Source organism: Notechis scutatus, chromosome 4 (genome assembly GCF_049901735.1).
Source record: "Notechis scutatus isolate UNSWTSFEM ecotype Mainland chromosome 4, rNotScu1.2, whole genome shotgun sequence".
NCBI lineage: Eukaryota > Metazoa > Chordata > Lepidosauria > Squamata > Elapidae > Notechis > Notechis scutatus.
The window spans coordinates 169,373,813-169,396,646 of NC_142012.1; the positions used below are offsets into that span (position 1 = coordinate 169,373,813).

The 22,834-nt window shown below is 48.4% G+C and overlaps 2 protein-coding genes across 3 annotated transcripts; one reads left to right on the top strand and one right to left on the bottom strand.

Annotated features, from left to right (window-relative positions):
- Positions 1–1,911: 1,911 nt before the first annotated feature.
- Positions 1,912–19,184, top strand: MELTF (melanotransferrin). Of its 2 annotated transcripts, none has more exons than XM_026687175.2 (16): positions 1,912–2,053; positions 4,021–4,175; positions 5,222–5,321; positions 6,124–6,306; positions 6,429–6,585; positions 6,763–6,830; positions 7,111–7,286; positions 8,950–9,130; positions 9,896–10,047; positions 11,364–11,460; positions 13,891–14,085; positions 16,042–16,198; positions 16,627–16,694; positions 16,772–16,959; positions 17,755–17,953; positions 18,409–19,184. In XM_026687175.2, the coding sequence occupies exons 1-16, from the start codon at positions 2,011–2,013 to the stop codon at positions 18,477–18,479; spliced, it is 2,190 nt and encodes a 729-aa protein (XP_026542960.1). In that variant the 5' UTR covers positions 1,912–2,010; the 3' UTR covers positions 18,480–19,184. The 2 variants fall into 2 exon arrangements, with proteins under 2 accessions (XP_026542960.1, XP_087821796.1); XM_087965670.1 differs by having other exon boundaries at positions 11,400–11,460; positions 18,409–18,609.
- Positions 19,185–21,392: 2,208 nt separating this feature from the next.
- NCBP2AS2 (NCBP2 antisense 2 (head to head)) lies at positions 21,393–22,067 on the bottom strand. The gene is given in 2 exon segments (XM_026687179.2): positions 21,393–21,562; positions 21,564–22,067. Coding segments are annotated over 2 exon segments (444 nt in total). The 5' UTR covers positions 21,980–22,067; the 3' UTR covers positions 21,393–21,534.
- Positions 22,068–22,834: the final 767 nt, after the last annotated feature.

Below are 22,834 nucleotides of genomic sequence, written 5' to 3' on the forward strand. Positions count from 1 at the left end.
ATCATTACATATTTCCCTAGAAATCTTTAATTAAAAGAGCATTACTTTGCAAGCATTGTTTTAATATGAAAGCCAACAATTTACCAAACTACATTTTCCCCAATAGCTCCCCCCTACCATTGGTTTAGCATTATTCAATAGTTACTTAATATCAAATGCATAAAATATGAATACCCCCCCTTTTTTTAGCAGACATAAAATCATTGAAAAGTTTTGGTAACATTTGTCTTGTATAATTATTCAAAATATTAATACAATTTGTACAATTTACCTAGCTCATAAACTCTGCTTTAAGAAATAAGGTTGTGCCACTTGCCATGAGTGAGGACTCGAGTTGCCATCAAGCTGCTATCAAGTGGAGGAGGATCCAAGCCTGATTAAAGCCCCAGGGAGCTGCCTGCCCAGCCCAGCCCAGCCCAGCCGAGCGCCTGGCTCAGGGCTGCCTACAACAGGGCCCGAGTGGGCCAAATGGCTGGGGACAATTGCAGGGTGAGGTATGTCCTGGTCCATGGTCTACGCCTCACCTAGCAAGGGACTCCTGAGCAGCGTACAACAACCTTAAAACAGTCAATACCTAAAACAGTCATTATTCAAAAACATTAAAAGTATTAAAAACAAAGCTAAGGCAGAGAAGTAGTGAGTGAAGAGATGCTGGTCGTAACGGAGCCCACCTCATGAACTCCCCAGTCCCCCGAGGTGCCCAGGCTTGATGGCAGAAGCCACTCTTGAGGGACCTTTGGAAGGCCAGTCGGGATGGAACCAGCTTCAGCTCGGCTGGCAGGAGGGTGTCCCACAAGGGAGGCACCACAGCAGGGATGGCCCCCCACCAAGAGCCTGCCAGGTGTTACCCGGCACCCACAGCTCCTCCTGCCCTCTGGTGGGATGGGCGGATGCGCAGGGAGCGGCGCTGCCTCAGATAACCAGCTCCCTGCTAGGTGGGGCTTTGAATTGGGCCCAGAAATGGACTGGCAGCCAGGGCAGCTCAGGAAGCAGAGGGGCAACGGGCTCTGTCCGAAACGGACATTGCTGCTTGTGTGTTGCTGCGTTTTGTACAAGCTGAAAGTTTTGAACAGTTGTCAAGGGCAACCCCACTCCTGTTGCTAAGCAAGACATCTGTTAAGTGAACTTTACGGCTTTTCTTGCCCCAGTTGTTAAGTGAATCACTGCAGTGAGTAACATGGTTGTTAAGTGAATCTGGCTTCCCCATTGACTCTTCCTGTCAGAAAGTCGCCCAAGGGGATCCCCTGATCCAGGGATCCTGCGACCGCCATGCACGAGTCACTTGGCAAGCGCCTGAATTTTGATCACATGACCACAGTCATAAGTGTGAAGAACGGTCATAACTCCAGTGCTGTTGTAACTTTGAACGGTCACTAAATGAACAGTTGTATGTCAAGGACTACCCGTATCTTGTGTTGTTGGCTTTGTTCCCGTTATAGTTCCTTTTTCATTTTGGGGGGAGTTGATTCGTTGGTTCTTAATGTTAACTGCCCAAGTAGTGAGAACAACCCAGGTGGTGGCCAAATGCAGTCATTTATTTCCTAAAAACAGAGGCCTGGACCTGAAGCCAGCTGCCGCCTAACGCTTGCTCTGGTGATGCTGCCCAGAGGACGGCCTGACCTCCGCTTCAGTCCGGTTCCCCCCCCCCCCAGAACTGTTTTCTCCCTTGGTTCCCCCCCCCTTGTGAAAACCAAGCGGGCTTGTGCCTTCTTCCCTGGCTTGCTGCTTCGGTCCTCCTTTGTGAGAGCTGTGATTCCCTCCAGCCAGGAGGTGGTACTGCCGGGCAGGCCAAACTTCTCCTTTCCTGGCTGGAGGACACGTTTATTTGGACCTTGGCAGGTATTACCTTCTCCAGGCAGCTCCTCGCTCCCCACCCCAAGGGCCCAGCCTGTGACCTAAGGGGGAGGGACCAGGAGGAGAAGCAGGGCGGCGGAAGGGGCCAGGTCCCTCTCCCTATTGCTGGCAGGGCTGGAGAGAGAGAGAGAGAGGAGACGCAGGGCTTCTTCCACCATGAGGCAACCAGCTTTCGCCCTTCTGCTGTGCTTCCCCACAGGTAGGGGGATGTTTTCCTTGGTCACAGTGGATTCAGGAGGTGCTTCTGCTTATTCTTCTTTTATTTTTCTTATATGTACCCATTTCATGTATTCACAACTATGTATACACTTATACTTATTATCTTGTAAACAATTGGCAAATCAAATAAATAAATAAATAAAATAAAAATAAACCTCTAGAGGAATCTCATCCGTCTGACTTTCATCATGCACAGAAACGTTCCCCGCTTGCAACAGCACTAATGACTCTTATATGTATCGGTGGGATTTTTTATTTATTTATTTAACTTTATTTGTTTGTCAAACTTGTACAAGATAACAAGCATAGGTATGAACATAAACAAGAACAAAGGAAGTAAATACAGATAAATGGGGACAGTAAGACGAGGACGATAGGCACACTGGTACGCTTATGCACGGCCCCTTTAAGGACCTCTTAGGAAGGGGGTGAGGTCCACGGTAGACAGTCTGAGGTTGAAGCTGTTTTTGTGGGCTCTTGCATTGTTATTGACTGCTAACCATTATTATAATTTGAAGAAGAGAAGGGAAATATTTGTAAAATTATATTCCGACAGGTTCAGGCCTACAAACTTCTTTGCTTTGCTTTCTGGACAATACACAAATGCAGATCAAGACAATGTTGCGGGCTTGTTTAATAAGAACAGCTTTGCTGCCTCTTGTTGCCTTCCGGATCATTGTGAGCACTCGTGGGAAACTCTCTTCTCCCACCACCAGGGCTGCTCTGAAAATGAACTGGACTTGCTCCTTACAGCGTGGCTGAAACTACATAAAGATGGGAGGAGAGGGAGGCAGCAGCCTGTCCAAAGAGCAAAAGCTCTGGCAAAGGTGTGGATTGCAATCTGTGCCTTTTCTTGGGCACGATGACCAGAACGACAGACCTGCAGAGAAGGTCGGGTCTCATACACACACACACACACACACACACACACACAAAATGCTCTGGCAGCCAAAGCTACTGGCACTGGAACTGGAATCTGCCTTTGGTGGGAAAATAGACCACCCAAAGTAAAGGAGCTGGCAAGGGTTTGCCTGCTTTTGTCTTCTTACTCTGGTCGCTAATCGTAGCCAAGGGGGTTTCTTGTTTACTGAGATGGTTAGCACCACAAATGTCGCTCTCCCTTCTGCCTCTGCTCAGACAGGTCTTCCAGCGATTATGGGAGCCAGAAAAGTTTTAATTGAATCTCAGATAACTAAACCGAAAAAAACTTGCCTAGTCTGAACTCATTATTAGGAGGCTCATGTTTCTGCTGCCTTCCCGGACTGAGTTTGGCCACTCAGAGACAGTTTTGATATGGGCAGTGCCCAAATCAAAATAAAATCAATAAATAGAAGAAGTCAGCTAATGGGAAAGGCTAACATGTAATCTAGAGGCATTGATTATGATGCCTTTCAGTAGGTATTTTCAGCATAGATCTATTACCTATAGTGACTATTTAGTTACCTCTGGATAAGTTATTTTTCAATTCATTTCTCCACTGTATATGGCCAGCCATCTCAACAAGTGATTCAGAGCAAACAAAATCACAGGGTTATGAAAGCCATTATACACACTACAAAAGTTAAACTGCACAGTGGCTAAGCAGCACCAGCATAACTAAGAAGAGGATCCTTGTGTAACCCTGGGGCCCCAAGTCCAGGCCAGAATCAGGTCTGCAGGGCCCTGGGGAAGACCAGCAGGGACAGGCCAGCCTGATCTCCAGAAGCAGAATCTTCCAGAAGTTCCTCGAGGCCCTGCCAATTGCCATTTTTGGGCCATTGCGACTCAAAGGATGCCCCTCCTTCCTGACTGAATCGGATGGATAGAAGCAACTGGAGAAAGATGGTCCCTCAAATATTCAAACCCAGTTTACAAACGCACTTGATTCTGGGCTGCCTGCTATTTGCGCCAGGGATTCTCAATCGCTCTTTGCACATGTGCGTGTGTCTGCGCACGTGTTCTTTTCAGCTGCCACGTTGAGCCTGCTGCGCTGGTGCACAGTCTCTGACCAAGAGTTGGCCAAGTGTAGTGACATGAGCAAGGCCTTCTCCAGGGCAAACCTCTCCCCTGAACTGGCCTGCGTCAATGGCGGCTCCGTAATCAACTGTACCTCTATGATTAATGTAAGTATGAAATATTTGCTTCCGGATCTGCAAGGGGAAGGGAGGACAGTACGAATGGTGCATTGGACATAGGTGGACATTTTGGTTGTGACCTCGTCTTGCCCCAGAAGGAAGAAGCTTTCCAATAGTTGGTTTCACAATTGGTGGACACAGAGGAGGCTACAGCATAAAAAGTGCTTCTTGTTCTGGTGGACATTTATTTATTTATTTGAACAAATCAGCCACACAACTCCAATGTGAGACCGTGGATGCTAGACGTAGTCCATTTGTCCATTTCCCAGGCTTTGGCTTTTTAATTTAGAATTAGCTCATTGTAACTGTGCTGCAACCTTATACTATACTAGGCTATATGCAAATTAATTAAGATGAAATCAATTCATCTGACCCAACTAAAAATAAACAAATAGCATTGCATTTCAAACTATATTAAGTGCTACCCAAGCTTCCCTATCTGCTTTTTTGAGTTTGCAAAGGAAGAGTCCCATCAAAAATGATAGGGCAAGCCACTTGCATATAAACAGAGACCAAACTACACTCCCTTCTAGCACTGATGATGTTACCTAGTTAGGTAATTAAATGTCTGCAAGAAAATAACCAAGCTCAGAAAGCACCAAGGATCCCACAAAAACATATTACTTGCATCTGTTGCAAACCAAAATAAGGAGGCCATAACGGGAAGTTTGTGTACCGCATGCCAGTTTCCAAGATGGTGCAGAGAAATTTTGCAGGAAGTGCATGATGGGTTAGTGCCTTAAGCCAAGGAGTTACACAGAGGAGCAGCTCCTGCGAGTAGAGGAGAGAAATCCATTGCTTATGGAAGGGGTGCAGCAGGACTCTTCTGGGCTCTTCTCCGATCTCAAGGGAGCATCTGAGGGAGGGTCTTGGCAGTCTTCTAACCTTTACATTGAGCAGAGCAAAGCTTTTGGGAAATGGTCTGGCCATGCCACCTGTGGCTGCTCTACTCTCTCCGTGTCCTAAGAAATGCTTCTTGTGGCAGTTGCCAGGCGACCTCCATTCTTACCAGGAAATTCTCTTTTTACACGCAGAGGAATTTGGCTGACGCAGCCACCGTGGACGGGGGCATCCTTTACCAGGCTGGGAAGGAACACGGTCTGAAACCAGTCGTGGCTGAAGCCTATGGTCAAGGTAAATGGGCGAGGGGAAGCAGCCGCTCATTTCCAAGCAAGACTTAATAGCTGCCTATTAAATAGCTGTCATAAAGCATCTCCATTGAACCAAATAAGGGGCCACAACAAGACCCAAGTTCTACCTCTCATGGGTTTCATAGAATTGCCGATGATCCTATTTTGCACTTGAGAAACCGGCGGTGAAAGAAAAAACGCTTTTCCAGATCAGCCCAGGAGAGGAAGCTAGGGTTGCCTGTGTTGAGGGCAAGACGCTCAACCAGGATGCAGTGTGCAAAGCGCTGATAAACACGTGTCTGTTTTCATTGTCTGCAAAGTACTTAACAAATGCCTTCTTGGTCTCTTGTTCGCCTTTGACGTTCTCTTTTGATTGAGTAATGAAATTTGATGTAGTTGTTTGGATTTTAGAGCAATTGGACTCATTGTGGCATCACAATGCTCTTCTACAAATTTCTTTCTTTCTTCCCTTCCTCCTCCTCCTCCTCTTCTTTTTATTTTTCTTCTTTCTTTCTTTCTTTCTTTCTTTCTTTCTTTCTTTCTTTCTTTCTTCTTTCTTTCTTTCTTTCTTTCTTTCTTTCTTTCTTTTCTTTTTTTTCTTTCCTCCTCCTCCTCCTTAAAAAAAGATACTTCTTTCTACTGTATCTGATAGAAGTATATTATTTCCGAGACCAAGGAGAACCAAGTGGGTTCTGCTATGAGCAGAATGCTATCACTGCGCTTTGGGGTTTGCCTTCACTTGGCATCCTCCTTGTGAATGCAGAAGAGAGAAGCCAGACTAAGTGGCCTCCCCTTGGCCTCTCTAGATGTCGGTACTTCCTACTACGCAGTGGCTGTGGTGAAGGCCAGTTCCAACCTGACCATCAACCAGCTGAGAGGGGCCAAGACTTGTCATACAGGGATCAACAGAACAGCTGGCTGGAACATCCCGGTGGGCCTCCTCCTTGATAGTGGCCGAATGCCCATGATGGGTTGCAGTGTCACCAAAGGTAAGGCCTGCTAGGTCCCCCAAATGGCTTGTGGTCCTTTTCCCTGGGGCAGGCAGGGAGGCAGGATGGAGGAGGATGTTGCAGCTGGAGAGGCAGACCCCCTCCTCCTCCTTCCCTTTCAGCCGTCAGTGACTATTTCAACACCAGCTGTGTCCCTGGAGCAACTGCCGTTGGGGACCCTGCATCCCTCTGCGAACTCTGCAAAGGAGACTCTGCTGGGCAGAGCAAGTGTGAGCTGAGCCCCAAAGAGGAATATTATGACTACCTGGGTGCCTTCAGGTAACTGGGTGGGTGGGGGTTTCCTTGGAAAAGCCACGGTGAGATCCGTAGCCCGGGGAAGGGGGGATGTCATACTGCTGCCACAGAGTCCTGCCGCAGGCCAAGATGCCCCTTGGGGGTCCTCTGAGTGGGACTTGCAGAGGGTCTGTGGCCAACGCTTGCTGGTGCTCCCCACAGGTGCCTGGCGGATGGGCCAGGAGAGGTTGCCTTTGTCAAGCACACCACAGTGATCGAAGCCAAGGATGGTGAGCTGTTCTGCATGGGCAGGAATTCCCTGATCTGAGTCGGGCTGCCCTCTTGTCCTGCTCTTCTTCCCCCCTCACTTTTGGTCCAGAAAAGACCAAATTGAGTGGCTCTGTTTTTCTTTGTTAACTGTTAGCATTTGCAGTATCTGCCTGGATACTTCACAGCTTCAGCAGCCCCTCCAAAATGCCCAGCCTGGCACTTGGCTCTGGGTTCCACAGGGGGAGGGGGGAGGCAGGGCCAATCCTTCAACCTTTGGTCCTGGGGATGCTCTCCTTTCAGACCAAGCTCAGCCTTCCTGGACCTTGGAGGACTTCCAGCTGCTCTGCCGGGACGGGAGCCGGGCAGCAGTCAGTGCGTGGCGGACCTGTCACCTGGCACGGGTCCCTGCTCATGCCGTGATCACCCGGCAGGATGTGGAAGGCAGCCTCATCTTTGAAGTGCTAGATCAAGGACAGGTGAGAGTCTTCCCAGGCTCTGTAGATTAACATCTTGTCTTCTTTGCATGTTGCGCTTGCCAGCCCACTAGAGTTGAGTGACTGAAGTGACAGGCGTGTGCATTTCATGTTATTTTCCTACTGAGCTCCTGTCTCCTCAAAGCCAATTCAGCAGGTGATGGTCTCGGCAGTGAAGTGGTTCCTCTGCCACAGCTGTTCCTTTCACAGCTACCTAGTGGCCAGAAATCCACAGGCTGAGCAGGGGCCTCATGTCAGTGAAGTTGCAGTTGAGGGCTGGCAGAAGGGAGATGCTGCCAAATGGGCAGGACCCATTAATGGCACCACACAGGGCCATGGTTAGGGAGGCTTCCGGGGGCGGGGGAATTTAAAGGAGCGTGGCCTTCTTTGCCTTTTTCAGTCTACTCAGGTCACACTGTTGTGTCCTTGAAGGAAAACTCCCAGGGCCCTTTGGAGGGTTTGCCCTCTCCCTGCAAGGGCGACCTCTTGGATTCAGGGCTCCTGCTGGAGCACCAGAGGGAGGCCATGGCCACCAGTGCTTTTGGTCAGCAGGGCTCTTACTCCTGCCCTGGCTGTCCTCTGGTTAAGTCTTCTGCGTGCACTCCAGGTAGACTGTCCCTAGAGGTGGCCCTGGAACTCCTGCTGGCCGTGGCACAGAAGGCAATGGCCTGGCTGCTCCTTGGTGGAAACCTCTTTAGCAGAGCCCGGCCTCCTTGCTGCCAGTAGAGCACAACTGAGGGTCCTGGTGACTGTAAAGCCCTCTACGGCTTGGCTCCTGGTTCCCTTTTGGTCTGCTCACCACGTGCTAGCCAGGAGTGGAGGGTTCCTGCCCTGGGAGACACAGAGCGTGGCCTCCCTGTAGAAGAGATTGCTCTCCACTGGCTATTAATGATTTAGAAAGGTGGCAAACATGGGTGCTCAAGTAGACAGGCAGAGATTTAGGGATATCCTGATTTATAGTTGTTTAATGAGTTGTTGTTCTTATGAATAATGTTAAGCCATGCAAATTCATTTTCAAACGCTTGGAAATAAATAATAAATAACATGTCATGAAACATTCTGCTGCTAGAAATTCAACAATGTGGGTGGGAGCTTGGAGGCTATAAGATGCCTATCCTTTTAAAGTGATATAGGTCCCTCTGTGAGGGAGATGGGCAGTTTCTAAATGTGATAAACAAATAAAAAGTAAAAAATAAAGGACCTTCTATTAGACATTTCTGTGCTGGATTCTTATACCACCTTTTCTCCAAGAGCTCAAGGTGGCTTCCATGGGAATTTTCCTCTATATCCCCACACAGACCAGCGTATCTGGTCCAAAGTTACCCAGGGAGTTTCAGGCTGAGTGTGGCCTGGACCCGGATCGCGATGGTCCCAGTCCAGCAGCTGCATCACTGAGGCCTCCCGTCTTTTCCTCCCGTTCTTTGGCTTACTCAGCCCCCAGAGGGAGAGAGGGGCACATCGCCTCTGTTTTAGTTCTTCAGCCGAGCTGTGAGGAAGGAGCCACACAGGGCAGCTGCTAGAGCTGGCCACCGCAGGTAAAGCCTTTGCATTTCAGCTGAGGTTCAGTCAGGCCCTTTTCAACTTATCTGAGAATGGCAGAGCTGAAGCCCATTGTGGAATTCAGAGGTTTTCCCAAGGCAGATGGGCTTTTCTCTCCATGTTACAGCAAAGGTATAATGGTGGAAACTCCAGCTTCCAGATGTTTCACTCAACAGCCTATGGAGGGAAAAATCTTCTCTTTAAAGACTCTACTGCAAAGCTGATTCCCATTATGGAACAGACCTACCAGGCCTGGTTGGGAGATGAATATCTGCATGCCATGCGAGGCTTGGATTGCGATCCTAAAAGTATGTCTTGCAAGTTGTCTTTATAACAAAAAATGTCTTCTTGGTTTTGCTGCCCTGAGGAGAGAGCTGAGATGGAAGAGGAAGAGGCAATGAGGGTTGGCAGTTTGGGGTAACAGAAAACACGACTGCTGTACAGAATACAGAATAACAAAGTTGGAAAGGACCTTGGAGGTCTTCTAGTCCAACCCCTTGCTCAAGCAGGAGGCCTATACCATTTCAGACAAATGGCTGTCCAGTCCCTTCTTGAAAACCTCCACTTCTGGAGGGAAGCCATAGAGGTCCCGAAAGGGAGATTTGTAAGAGAATATTCTAAGGTCTTCTCTAGGGAGTTTTCCATAATAGTCTCCGAGTTCTCTTTTCTGGATGCCCTGAGGCTGTTTTGACATCATCAGCATCCTTGGGGATTTCGGATCTTTCTAAGTATCTCCCTGCTTGCCAGGGAAAGAAGCAATGGCCTGGCTTTCTTGGTTACTATGGGATCCTGGTGACTGACCTATAGGGCCTTAAGCTGTTGAAGTGTTTAATTTGTATTGTTTGTACAACTGTTGTTTTTTTTTTGGTCCTGCTTATGAATTAATTGGAAGCTGTCACAAATGTGAGATGGGTAGCTATATCTATTGAATAAATAAAATGCTAGGCCAGACTTGTCCAGGGATAGAACTCAGGGTTTGTCTCCATTGGCTTGGAAAACTGATGCAACCGGTTGTTTCGGCCTTGAAAGAAGCCCTCGTGGGGCTCCGGTGAGCTCTCCCTCTTCTGACGTAGGGTTGCCAGAATTCCTACGCTGGTGCGTCTTGTCCACCGAGGAAATCTGGAAATGCAGCAAGATGGCCACCGCCTTTAAGAGCCAGAATCTGAAGCCAGAAATCCAGTGTGTTTCAGCCCAGAGTCCAGAGCAATGCATGGAACGCATTCAGGTGAGAGTTATTTTATTTATTGACCAAATTTATTGGCCACCCACCTTACCACACAGTAACTCTGGGGGGCTTACAATAATAAAAATAAAAGTGTATAAACAGAACGCTGCAAAACCATAAAAATCCAAAATACGGTAGCTAAAAGATGGGGTGGGAGGGAGGGAGTAGGATAAACGGGGGAGGGGGTTAGAAAGTGGGATCTGATATTATTCTATAAGCCACCTCCAACGTGAAGGCCCCCGTCCCCACTGCATCTCCAAGCCAACTGGCAGAGCAGGAAGTCTTTAGGCTCTTGCGGAAGGTGGGGGGGGGGGATTGGGACCAGTCTCATTGGGGGGGGGGGGCGGAGGTTCCAGCGGGCAGTGTAACAGAGTGGAGGGTGGTGCAAGGACACCTGAGGGCCTGTGTGTGTGTGTGTGTGTGTGTGTGCGTGGGCTCACACTGAGCATGTGTCAGCCTTGGGGGATGTGCCTTCTCAGTGCAAGAATGGGGCACTCAGCCATCCAAAAAGAAATGTGAGCCATTTCCATGAGAGGAAGTCCTGGGGGGATTCAAAGGCATGTAGCTCTGGCCTTGAGAAGGGCCCAAAATAAATGAGTTTTTACTGGGGGGACTTTCAGAAAAGAGTGTTGTCCTGAGAAGGAGGGAAGCATGAGAAAGAAACGCAACCACCCCATCTTGATCTAGCTAGGGTTAAAATGGACGAGCCAGACTTTCAAGAGGTTTATTCTTCCCCGCATCGGTAAACAGCCTTTCTGAAAATATTATTACCCTGCCTTGATCTGACCTCCCTCCAAAGACCGGCATGGGAAGGATGGCTGTGGGGAGTAAAATTGTCAGGAAAGGATCAACGGCCTTTCCGGGTTCGCTGCTGGGAGGGCTTCCACTCCCAAGAAAGCTTAATAATCCCTTCGGAGGGTGAGGCTGGCTGAGGAACTGGAGAAACTTGGCTGGATAGGCCCTTCCCCTGGGCTTCCCTGGGCTTCTTTTCCTTGGGGCCAGAGAGGCTGCCAGCCCAGTTTCCTGCCTCCCCACTGGGAGGCTCAGTCTAGTCCCTTGGCACCTGCAGTGGCACGTGGGAGTGACCCTGGGAGGCAGGAGGAAGCCCCCAGGCCAGAGAACCGTCAGGACTCAAAATTCGTGCTTCTCGTCTAGACTACTTGGCGGGGCTAACAGCCAGCAACTTCTTTTCTGGCCCTCACTGGCAGGCAGGCCACAGTGGCTGGATTGAATGGGCTGCCTGGGGAGAGAAGGGGCCCTCAGGAGGCAGCCAAGCCTTGAAGGGGAGCTTTCAACCCCTTTTGACTCCCTTTCAGAAAAGGGACATTGATGCTGTGGTTCTGTCTGGAAAGGATGTTTACGTAGCCGGGAAGGCGTATGGCCTAGTGCCTGCTGCTGCAGAACACTATGCAGGTAAGAACACACTGGAGCTTTGTAACCTGGCCATTCTGTGGCTGTTTGTAGACTCAGCGCCCACAAGGAAGTGGAAATGTTGCAGAAAGTCTTGGACAGAAGTGATACTCTTAGGACCTTTCAGGCGCCTCACAGCAGGCGCTGCCTGCCTCTTGCTTCCCTCCCACCGTCTTTCTTAGAGACCTTCCGGCGTTCTCTGGCTGAGGTCAGCTCCATTAATACTGTGTCCCCGTGTGCTGCCCCTTTGATCTCACAAAAGAAAAATGGCAGAAGGGAGATGGCTCACCGGCACGCTATTATGCCAGTTCTTTTGCATGCTTCTTCTCCTCTTTCTTTTTTCTCTGTAATTAGCCTGCATTAACAAATCTCAGGAAGGGTGCAATTAACAAAAATTATTGGAATAAAGCAAATAATTTAGGCTTAATATTAAAAAATCATTTTGATTTGAGGGTAATTTTCCTTTCCAGTAGATGTAAGCAGATGAACAATTTGATTTTCACTTGGTATCCAAAGAGAGAAGCCATCTATAACTGGCTGTCCATCGCTGCTAGAGGAGATGCGCAAAGAATCCGTGGCCTCCAGCATAGATGTTCTGGACCAGTTAGACATTTGAGTACATGAGCAGGTGCATATTGAGTACAATATGCACCTGAGGTTACCGAGAACTTATAGATGACTTAACTACCCCCTTTCATTTGGTTGGCCTTTGAACGTTCAAAGGTTATGGATAATGACATGCGGATGTTACTCAAGTAGGGGACTGTAAGCTTAAGATACATATTCCGCCTTAATACTCCTACAAGTTCACAAAGGACCTAAGTTCCAGCTATTTCATTTTCAAGGCCACCTGTGGTTACTGTCCTGCTGGTTTAAAACCCATAAAATGCTTTCTAATTTATGTCCCCCAAAGCAGCTCTTACTTGCTGCAACTTATTCCAAGTAAGTCCTGAAATAGGGAAATACCAGCGCATTGGTCAATGTGCATATGTTGTTCTGTGTAGAGGGATGTAACAGCTCATGTCAGTTCACTGGAGCTACGTAAGCATTTACTGAGAAAGATGAACTTGAACAACTCCAAAGGAAGGTATCTGCTGGCTGATCCAGGGGAAGCCCAGACCTCAACAGCACAAAAACTGAGCGCAGTTCCATCAGGGCAGCACAGCCCTCGTCTGGATGAGGGTCAGCTTAACAGCCTTCAGCTGGAATCGCAGCTGAACAACTGAGTTGGAAGGGACCTTGACCGGGTTCTAGTGCCCAGGGCAGGAATCCTCCTCAGGACATTCCGGACACATTCAACTTTGGCTGGAAAACCCTGTCTCCTGACACCAGAGACTGTTCTGCTGCTTAGTATCACTCGTCTCTATTTTGTGTTTCCATCTCTCTCTGACAGCTCCTGCTGGTTTCTTCTCAAGAGCTGCAGAGGATAAATCCTCCCTCTCTTCCCTGTGATAGCCCTTCAAATTGTCGCCTCTGAGGGCGAACATAGCCTAGTTTACTGTACCTTCCAGACCCCACCAAATTTGACCAAGAAGACAAGGAGTGGGACAGTTCATCCCTCGTCACATTTTCCCCATGCACAGGTGGTGGTGGTGGTGGTGGTACTGTATTATTTTACCGAGCTTGGCATCCTACTCACAGTCACTCATGCCCTAGACACTTCTCGTCTTGACTATTGCAACATGCTCTACACGGAGCTGCCCTTGAAGAGCATCCAGAAGCTCCAGTTGGTGCAAAATGCAGCAGCCGCATGGTTTTGTGTAGACCCTGGTGTGCACATGTATCACCTCTCCTGCATTGGCTGCCGATTTGCCTGCGGTGTAATTCAAGGTGTGCTGGTTGTCAACTTTAAAGCCCTTCATGGCTTGGGACCAGGTGATCTGAGGGATTGTCTCTTGCTGGTTACCTCTAACTGACCCATCAGAGCAGGGAGGCAGGGAATGTTGCAGGTCCCATCCCCTAGGGAGATACACCTGGTAGGACCCAGAAGAAGGGCCTTCTCGATGGTGGCTCCCTCTCTCTGGAACATCATCCCCCCCCCCCGAGATTAGAATGGCCCCCACTCTAGCGCTCTTCTGGAAGGCACTGAAGACCTGGTTCTGCCAGCGGGCCTGGGGATCCCAGAGTGGGATGGAGCCCATTAAATGGCTTGTATGATCTGCTATTGCAGGGAGTGGGGGTGATTTTATTATATTATTTGATTTGATTTTTTAAAATTAGTTTTATTGTTTTAAATGAGGTTTTATATTCTATAAGCCGCCTTGAGTCGCCATGTACGAATAGGCGGCAATATAAATTCAATAAATAAATACGTCTAGATGCAAAACATACCCAATGAGTGACATTAGGGCACCCCTATGAAGCATTGGAGGCAGAGTTGTAGAACGGGACACCTCAAGGTTTGCTTTACTCTCCCCTTCTCCCTATGTGCAGACGGAGATACCGTGAGCACCTACTATGCGGTGGCAGTGGTGAAGCGAGCAACTTCTGATGTCTTCACCATCCATGATCTACAGCAGAAAAGGTCCTGCCACACCGGCTATGGGCGGATGGCCGGCTGGAACATACCCATCGGCCTGCTGCTGCGAAAGGGCTTCATTCAGCCCCAGGAATGCAACCTTCTCAAAGGTAAAGTATGTGTGTGTGTGACTGAAGAGTGGTGCCTGTCACTGATAGGGCTCAAGCAAAAATGCCCAAGAACTGAGACAAACCTGGCAAAATGTTGCCTTTCAGCTTGGGAACAACTGACTGAGGAACAATCCAAACTTAGGCAACAAACTTTGTGAACTGATAGTTGTGACGTCCAGGGATAACTTGGCTCTTGTTGCAATTACAGAGAGACGGTTCGGTGATTCCAATGGTAGGGATATAAGTATACCAGGTTACATACTATACAGAAAAGGCAGAGTAGAAAAGGGGGTGAGGGAGTTGCCATTAATGTGAAGAAAGGCATAAAAGAAAGACTAATTCAGAAAACACATGATCTATTTGAAACCATCTTGGAGGCAACTTGTCTCTGTGTGAGACACATTAGTAAAAGCAAAAGAAAGAAAGCTCCGGTTCATAGCAGACACACGTACGACAGTAAAGGAGAAAAAAATCAGCATATAGCAGCAAGAAGGATAGCAGAAAAGTAGCTGGTAGAGAGGTCCATAAGAACCCACAGAAGGAAGCCAAAGAAGTTATTAGTGCTGCTAATGTTATTAGCCAAAGATGTTATTAGTGCTGCTAAGTGCAGAAAGAGGACGGATTGGCTAAATCTATTTAAAAAGGGGGATAGAACCTTTTTTAGGTATATTAGTGTCAGAAGAGAAAAAACTGTGATCACCAAAATAAAAAATGAAAATGGTTCTTATGTTAAGGGAGACCTGCCTGTAGCAAACCATCTAAACAAAAACTTCTGCTCAGCCTTCTCAGCAGCCGATCCCAGTAACAAACCCAGGAGGATCCCGGAGGATCCCGCCAGTCCTAGCAGTGCAGGCTCTTTTCCAGGGTTTTTAGAGGTGGAAGGGGCAGGCGAGCTAGCCCGCCTAAAGCTTGACAAAACCAGGGGGTCCGGGGGGACTCATCTCAGAGCTCCGAGGGAACTTCTAGGTGTGCTCACTGGACCATTAATTGACCTGTTCAACCGTATCTTCTAACAGTTGAAGTTCCCCAGGACTGCCGAACAGCTAATATTGTGTGGAAGAAGGTGTTTAGGAAAGAAGAGGGGAACTATAGGCCAGTCAGCTTAATATCTGTAGTACGGGTAGTTCTTCTTACCACTACAATCAAGCCCCAGATTTCCATTGCTAAGCAAGACAGTTTTTAAGTCAGTTTTGCCTCATTTTATGACCTCCCTTGGCACAGATGTTAAGCAAATCACTGCAGCTGTTAGGTTAGTAACCCGGTTGTTAAGGGAATCTGGCTTCCCTTGTCAGAAGGTCGCCAAAGGGGATCTCATGATCCTGGGACACTGCGACCATCATAAAGATGGCTCAATTGCTGGGCACCCAAATTTTAAACACATGACCATGAGGATGCTCCATCAGTTGTAAGCATGAAAAATGGTCATTATATAGTAACCATTATAATGGATAATGGATCCCCAGCAGGAAGGAGGAGGTCCCAGTCCCATTAAAAGAGGCTTCAGTCAGACCCCCCTTTGGAACCCAGTGCCCAGTTCTGGAGAACGCCGCTTGAAAGAAGATATTGATAAGACAGAGACGGGCAACAAAAATGGCTCAAGGTCTGAGGGACGAAACATACCAGGAGAGATGGGAGGAACTGAATATGTACAGCCTGGAGGACAGAAAGGGAAGAGGGGGGCATGATGGAAACATTTAAATATATTAAGGTTGTGAATAAGGTTCTGGAAGGCAGTATTTTCAATACTGAGCAAAAATCAAGAACACGGGGGCATAGCCTCATACTGATAGGAGGGGAGTTCGAAAGTCACGTTAGGAAGGTTGACTTCAGGAAAAGTCGTGGAAGTTTGAGAACCAATGTCCAGTGGAGATTGTGGGTTAGTTGTCAGTAGCTGAGCAGAGTTCCTCCTAGTGTTGCCCTCATGGACTCTCCCTGGCTCTGTTTTTCTTGTTTCAGCGGTGAGTGGCTTCTTCTCCGCCAGCTGCATTCCAACAGCCGAGAAGGAGGGCTACCCGGCCAACCTGTGTGAACTCTGCATTGGTGACAGCCAGGGGAATTTCAGGTGCAACGCCAGCAGCCAGGAGACCTATTATGGCTACACAGGAGCCTTCAGGTAATGAGACAGGTGGCTTCACTTCCAGTTTTAGGAAGGAGCAAGCTCCATGCCTTGCCTTCTCGAATTAAGCCACTCCTTTCTGTCTGATTGAGTGGTATTTCAGCCTGGCAAGTACCAAAATGGAAAAACGCTGAGTTTTATCTGCATTTGGGTGTCAAAAATATGGAGTAGACGTTGCCTATTTTTAATGCCCTTATTCTTTGGCTACCTTCTCTTCCTGCTTCCCCCACAACTATCACCAGGTACCATAGCTGGGAGAGAGGAAAGAGCCAGCTTCACTCTTCCTTGTAATAAAGGGAAGCATCATTTTGCAGAGAGAAGCAGGGTGCACAAGTTGCTCTTGGGGCCCCTGGTTGCTCTTGGGGGGGGGGCTAGCTTGCACCCCTACAGCAGAGTGGCTAATAGGATTAATGATGTCATTACAGATGCTTAGCAGAGGGTCGTGGTGATGTGGCTTTTGTCAAGCATAGTTCGGTCTTTGAAAACACTGATGGTAGGTGAGCTCTTTCGTCTTATGGCTGTGCTAACTGTCATGTCTGAAATGCTTCAGACTCTCTTTCCTTCTTTCAGGGCACAATACTGATACCTGGGCCTCAAAGCTTCGGTCTGGTGATTTCCAGCTCTTGTGCCCAAATGGTGCCCGTGCTGAAGTTGACCAGTTTTCTGGTTGTCATTGGGGCCAAGTGCCTCCTCGTGCTGTTATGGTCCACCCAGACACCAATGCCTTGGTTGTGTATGGACTTCTGGATAAGGCTCAGGTAGGCCTAGCCTGAGAAGTGGGAGGAAGCCTGCTGCCTTTGTTACTCATTGGCATGATGGGGTCATTTGGAACACCACCAGTGGGTTGTGATTATGGGGCTGGAAGACCCTGTTCAAGGGCACTCTGGGACCAGCATGGCCCTCTTGCAGATCAACTTGTCCACCAAGATTACTGTTGTAGGAATAAAAGAAGATCCCTGTAAGCTGTTGCCTTGAGGTCCTGGAGATAGAAATGCACATAGTAGTTCAATGCAATGTAGATAGAAATGCAATGTAGTTCAATTGTTCCAGAAGGCCAGCCACACCACTGAGTAGGCCTGGCTGCTAGTTCCAGGAAGGGCACCCCTGCAGTCTGGAAAGAACTAGTGGACAGACATGCTGCCTTTCCTCCTTACACCTCCAGAGGCTGTTCTTTAGCCAAGATGTTGGGTTTATCATGGCTGAGTAGCTATCTTGTTAACAGAGATCTTTCCCCACATATCATAGCAGCAGCAGAGACAAAAACCATGGGGCTTATTTGTATAGCCAGAGCATGTGATGTGGTTACTGCATCTTCTCAGCCCAGTTTAGGGTTTGGTATGCTTGGACGCTTGCGCTCCCCGAGGACTGAAGCTGCCTGGGATCTGCAGCATGGCAAGGCCTCTACTCTGGGCGAGCCTGGCTGCTCCCTTTGCTCCAAAGGGCAGGGGGTCCCACAGGGTCTCCAGCAGCTCCTGGCAGAGCATGACCCTGGGCAGGGGGCTTCATAAGGGATCGCAAGTTGTCTGTTAGAAAAACACTTGCTTAACTTTCAGGATTTCTTTGGCGATGACAACAACCCGAAAGGATTTAAAATGTTCAGTTCATCAGAATTCCAAAAGCAGGATTTAATCTTCAAGGATTCCACAGTTAAAATTGTGCCAGTAGGGGAGAGAAGAACATTTGAGTCCTGGCTGGGGCAGCCGTTCCTGGACTCTTTAGAAGGTCTGCAATCTCCCCAGTGCTCAGGAGCTGGTAAGCCCATTGTGCAGTGGGAGCTCCCCCCCAATTTTTTGGTTAACAAGGAAAAAGAAATTATTTTAGGAAGTCCCTTAAGTGTTGGGCTGGTAATGTAGTAGAGGACCTCCATTCCATTTATGGAAAGCCAGTCTGGAGACAAAAAATTACCCATGTGCCTCCCTGAATGATTCAGGGAGTCTTTTGTTCCTTTCAGCTTTTAAGGACTAAATGTGTGGGGTGTATGTAAAGTATATAGGTAGTAAATAGTAGGGCTTACTTTTCACATGCAGCAAGCATCTGCATTTAACAGATGCGGCAGAAACAACAAAGCCATTTAGACGCTCAACTGCTTTTAATGTGGAGACCCACTTAGCCAAATCAGAATGCACCATCCTGGGGTGGACTTCAGGCTGACCCTAAGTTCAGTCTAGAAAGATTGCTAATGATGCTTGTATGTCTTTTATCTCCAGTAACAAAGTCTCTGAATGTGATTCTCCTCCTGACAACAATTCTGACTCTTGCCACAATTTCTACTTCATGAGCAACATGCAGGTGCAACAATACAAAATGCAACCAAAAGAGTTAAAAGTTTAGGCCAATCCTCATGGAATCAATCAATAATAGTGGAATATTCAGTTTTCCTCCCTGGCATTCTAAACGTGAATTGATAAGCCAGATTTTTAACCATGATGTATTGAGCAAATCAGTGACCTTCTTCTCAGCACAGAATGCTTGAGATAATGGATCTGGACATCATATAAAATCAAGAATACTAAAGCCAGATTGTGTGTTAGCAGGTATGAATCAGAGCCTTCTCTAAATTGCCTTTTCATTCCAACCGTCTCTCTTGGGACTCAGGGGTGCTCCTTTTCTTGACTGTGCCGATATGGCCGTACTTACATCTACTGGCATGCTTGAAAAGATTCATTACAGCAGGCAACTCTCTTTGCTCTGGAACACAACAATTGATGTACATGTCAAGTGACAGGAGATTCTTGTTATGGACTAGAAAGCATGGAAAGTACCAAGACCAAATAGACAAGCATGGATGATCTTCCTACCATTTCTGCTTTGGCAACACCTGTGGCACCCCCAAAGACAAAAGGGTGGGAAATGCTCTCCCCACAGCCACAGGATCCAACTTCAACAGATAAAACAGCCCGATTGCAAGACTGTCCTTCACCGAGACATAAGACCCTGTTTTGGATATGGCCTATTCAATAAAATCTTACTTTATTGAACAGGAGCTCTAAGGCCTCAGTGTATTTTGTAGATGCGAGATAGGAATTTTTTCAATAAAAAATATATTACCTTTAAATATAACAAAAGAAAAAGAATAAGGAAATTAAGTGAGAACCAAAAAAAGATAAGCTTAAAAAATAAACAGAAAAAAGAAAAGCTATGCATTTGTACCATAGAGCTGAATCAATTGAAGTCAGACTGTATCCAAGTAGAGTAAAATAAATACACAAAGAAATCAATTTAAATTAATTGTGATTGCATAAAATTGTATCAATCGGTTTTCCACCTCACTGGCAGAAGCTCAATTCATATATAGAAAGGAAATGCATGTCTTCTATTCTGCTATTAAATCATATGTACTAATCTTTCCACCAGAATAAAACAAGTTTCATAATTCCTGTCTGCATACAATACATTCTCCATTCTTTGATAGTTTTCAAATTTTCAGAATATTTAGCACCATCTGAGGCTTTTTTTTCTTAACACCCATTTTCAATCATGTATCTTATACCAAAATAGCATCACTGTAAAACAAGTTCCAAATTATGTCCCTTCTGTTACGCTTCCAACAGAGGTTGAAATCTCAGCTTTGCTCCACATGCTCAGAAACACCCAGCAGACTAAAAATTGGATTATTCTCATTTTTTCAAACGACTTGCAAGTTTCTCTTGTCAATAGTAAACAAAAACTGACTCTTTCTCTAACAGTAGTAATAATGTATCAGGTTGAGAAGCAATTAATACCTCACATCCAAGTAACAGAATAACAGAGTTAGAAGGGAACTTGGAGGTCTTCTAGTCCAACACCCTGCTCAGGCAGGAAAGCCATTCCAGACAAATGGCTGTCCAATCTCTTCTTAACAGCCTCCAGTGTCTGAGCACCCACAACTTCTGGTGGCAAGCTGTTCCATTGATTGATTGTTCTTACTGTCAGGAAATTTCTCTTTCATTCTAGATTGGGTCTTCCTTGGTTAGTTTCCTTCCATTGTTTCTTGTCCTGCCCTCAGGTGCTTTGGGGAATAGGTTGACCCCCCTTTTTGTGGCAACCCCTTAGAAATCGGTTGGAACACTGCTGTCATGTCGCCCCCAGTCCTTCTTTCAGTAGATTAAACAAACCCAATTCCTGAAACTATTCTTCATATGCTTTAGCTTCGTCCCCTAATCTTCTCTGTTGCTTTTCTCTGCACTCTTCCTAGTCTCAATCCCCATTAAATTGCCCACTGACCCATTTATCTGCTTTTGAACTGCAGTCTGCAGGAGACGGTGCTGGGACCCCACCCCATCCTGCAGTAGCAACTGGGTCTCAAATGCAAGCCTGTCTGTCATCCTATCCGCATTTTAACCTCATGAGAGCTGCCACCCTCCTCCAGATTTAGGTTACCTAGCACACAATCCAACTAGTTTTAAACTACAATAATTATAGGTGTCCAGTAAAAACCACGACACTGGCATCATTGGTCAATATACAAATAGAGATCCACTGTATAACATGCATCAAGACTTACAGAACATAATTTTGTCTTGTGAATGAGACATGTGCCTAGGACACCCCCCTCTATAAATCTAGTTGCCGATCCATTGTTCCTGACCATTCAGTGGATGCATTTGCTTGACAGACACATCTGGGCCAGTTGATATGCACCATGGCGTTGGAGTCTTTTTTTTAATGGCTTAATCAAATTCATTTTATTTGGTTAGGTTCCACTTTATTAAGGAAACAATAATTAAAAACATCATGTGAACAGAGGCTATCGGACTGCAATTCAGGCAGATTTCAGCCAAAATTTCGTGGGCCCCTCCAGGTCCTTTACCGCGTCAGTTCTTCCTGCTCACCTAACGGTTCTAGCCACAAAGTTGCTTCCCATCAGTTGTGGAAACGCCGCTGAGACTCCGATCAAAGGAACTGGCTTTGCTGCCGCCTCCCGGGGCTGAGCAGCGACGGCGTTTCCGCAGCACCGGAGCAAACCCAAACGGTCCCTCTCGGCGCACAACTGCGCTCCGCTTTGGGCTCAGCATCGAGTCCCAATCCGAAAAAAGGGAAGGGGGGGATTTCGCTGCCCCGCTTATGAGAGCCACCCGGCCTCTCTCCGGAGCAGGAACCTCTCCTCGGCCGGGCCCAACCCTCGGCAGCGACTCCGCTCCCCGTACCCTCTCCCGTTCGGCCACGCTCCTGCCTCTGCCGCCGCCCGGAGCTCCCGTGGGGAGGAGGGGTCCGTCGCTCGGTCTCCACCAGGAAGGTCTCGGGGGCGGGGGTGAGGGAGTCGCACGCCTGCCGCTCCGGAAGGGGCGCAAACGACGCCGTCCGGAAGCCCCGCCTCTCCACACATGCGCAGTTCCTCCAGAAAGCAGGGGTCCTCATGGGCTCCGCCCCTTCTTCGGCCCGGGGGCGAGGGGGCCAGCCGGCGTCCTTTGCGCGCGCCGCTTCTTCCTTCAGCTCGCGCAGGAAGGTTTCGCGCAGGCGCAGTCCGCGGGTGAGGGCCGCGGCCGTGAAGCGCGCTGCCGCCCGGATGGGCCGCGCCTCTGCCAGGCGGTCTAGGAGCCGAGGGTCGTTCAGCAGGGCGAAGAGCAGCCGGCGCAGCACCATCGTCGGCCACGGGCCACCCTCCGCGCCGCCCGAGAGCCTTCGCCTATTGCGTCCCGCCTGCAGGCCGTGCGCGCTGCGTCTTGGGGCGGGGCTCCGGGGACTGGCGTGGGCGGAGTAGCAACAAGATCGCCCCCCGCCCGCTTCTCTCCGGCGACCTTCCCAGTATGGCCCACTTCCTGTCTGTCCCAGGGCTGTCCTCCACTTCCTTCCCGACATGGAAGCGGCAGAGAACCGGTGACGGTGACGCCCCCAGTGGTTGGGAGGCCTCTTTGCACTCTTTCGGCTTCAGGAAAACGGGCGGGGCGGGGGGCAAACATCCGTTTCTTTGAGTGCCCGTTTTCGCCCCTCACTGAAGAACTCTCGCTGCTAACGTGTCCCTTCCGCTGCAGTTTGCCACGCCAAGGGCAGAACACAAACGAGGCTGCCACCAAAGCCACTTTGCCGCGCCTGCTTCCACTCACGAGTCCCTAACACGGCTGCCCCAACTCTTTTCCCGTCCTGTGCCTATTGCAGCCCTCACGGCTGACCCCACGTGTTGCCTGTCTGTTCAGTTGCCCCATTTCTGCTCCTTCCAGAGTGCCGGCTGCTTCCGAGGCGCCCAAAGACGCCGGATCCGTGTGGCAGCAAAGCAGCACCGGGAACGTGTGCAGGTCAAAGACGTTATTACGCTACCCCGCTCCTTTCCCCCTTGCCCACCAGCGCCCCTCGTTCACGGCCCCTGTCACGGCTGCCTGCTTTTCCCTGTCATCTCGACCGCTGCACTCTGCTGTTACCCCAAGCGGTTGGGAACCGGTAGAGGCGGCTCATGGCATGCGACTGCGTCTCTTTGGATATATTCCAGTCCTGCTCCGGAACACCGGACGCCAAAGCGACATTGGGAGATTTATTTATTTTTATTTATTTTTATTTGTCAATCGCTTACAAGATAATAGGTATAAGTGTATACATAGTTATGAATACATGAAGTGGGTACATATAAGAAAAATAAAAGAAACAATAAGACAGGGACGGTAGGCACGTTGGTGCGCTTATGCACGCCCCCTACAGACCTCTTAGGAAAGAGGGGAGGTC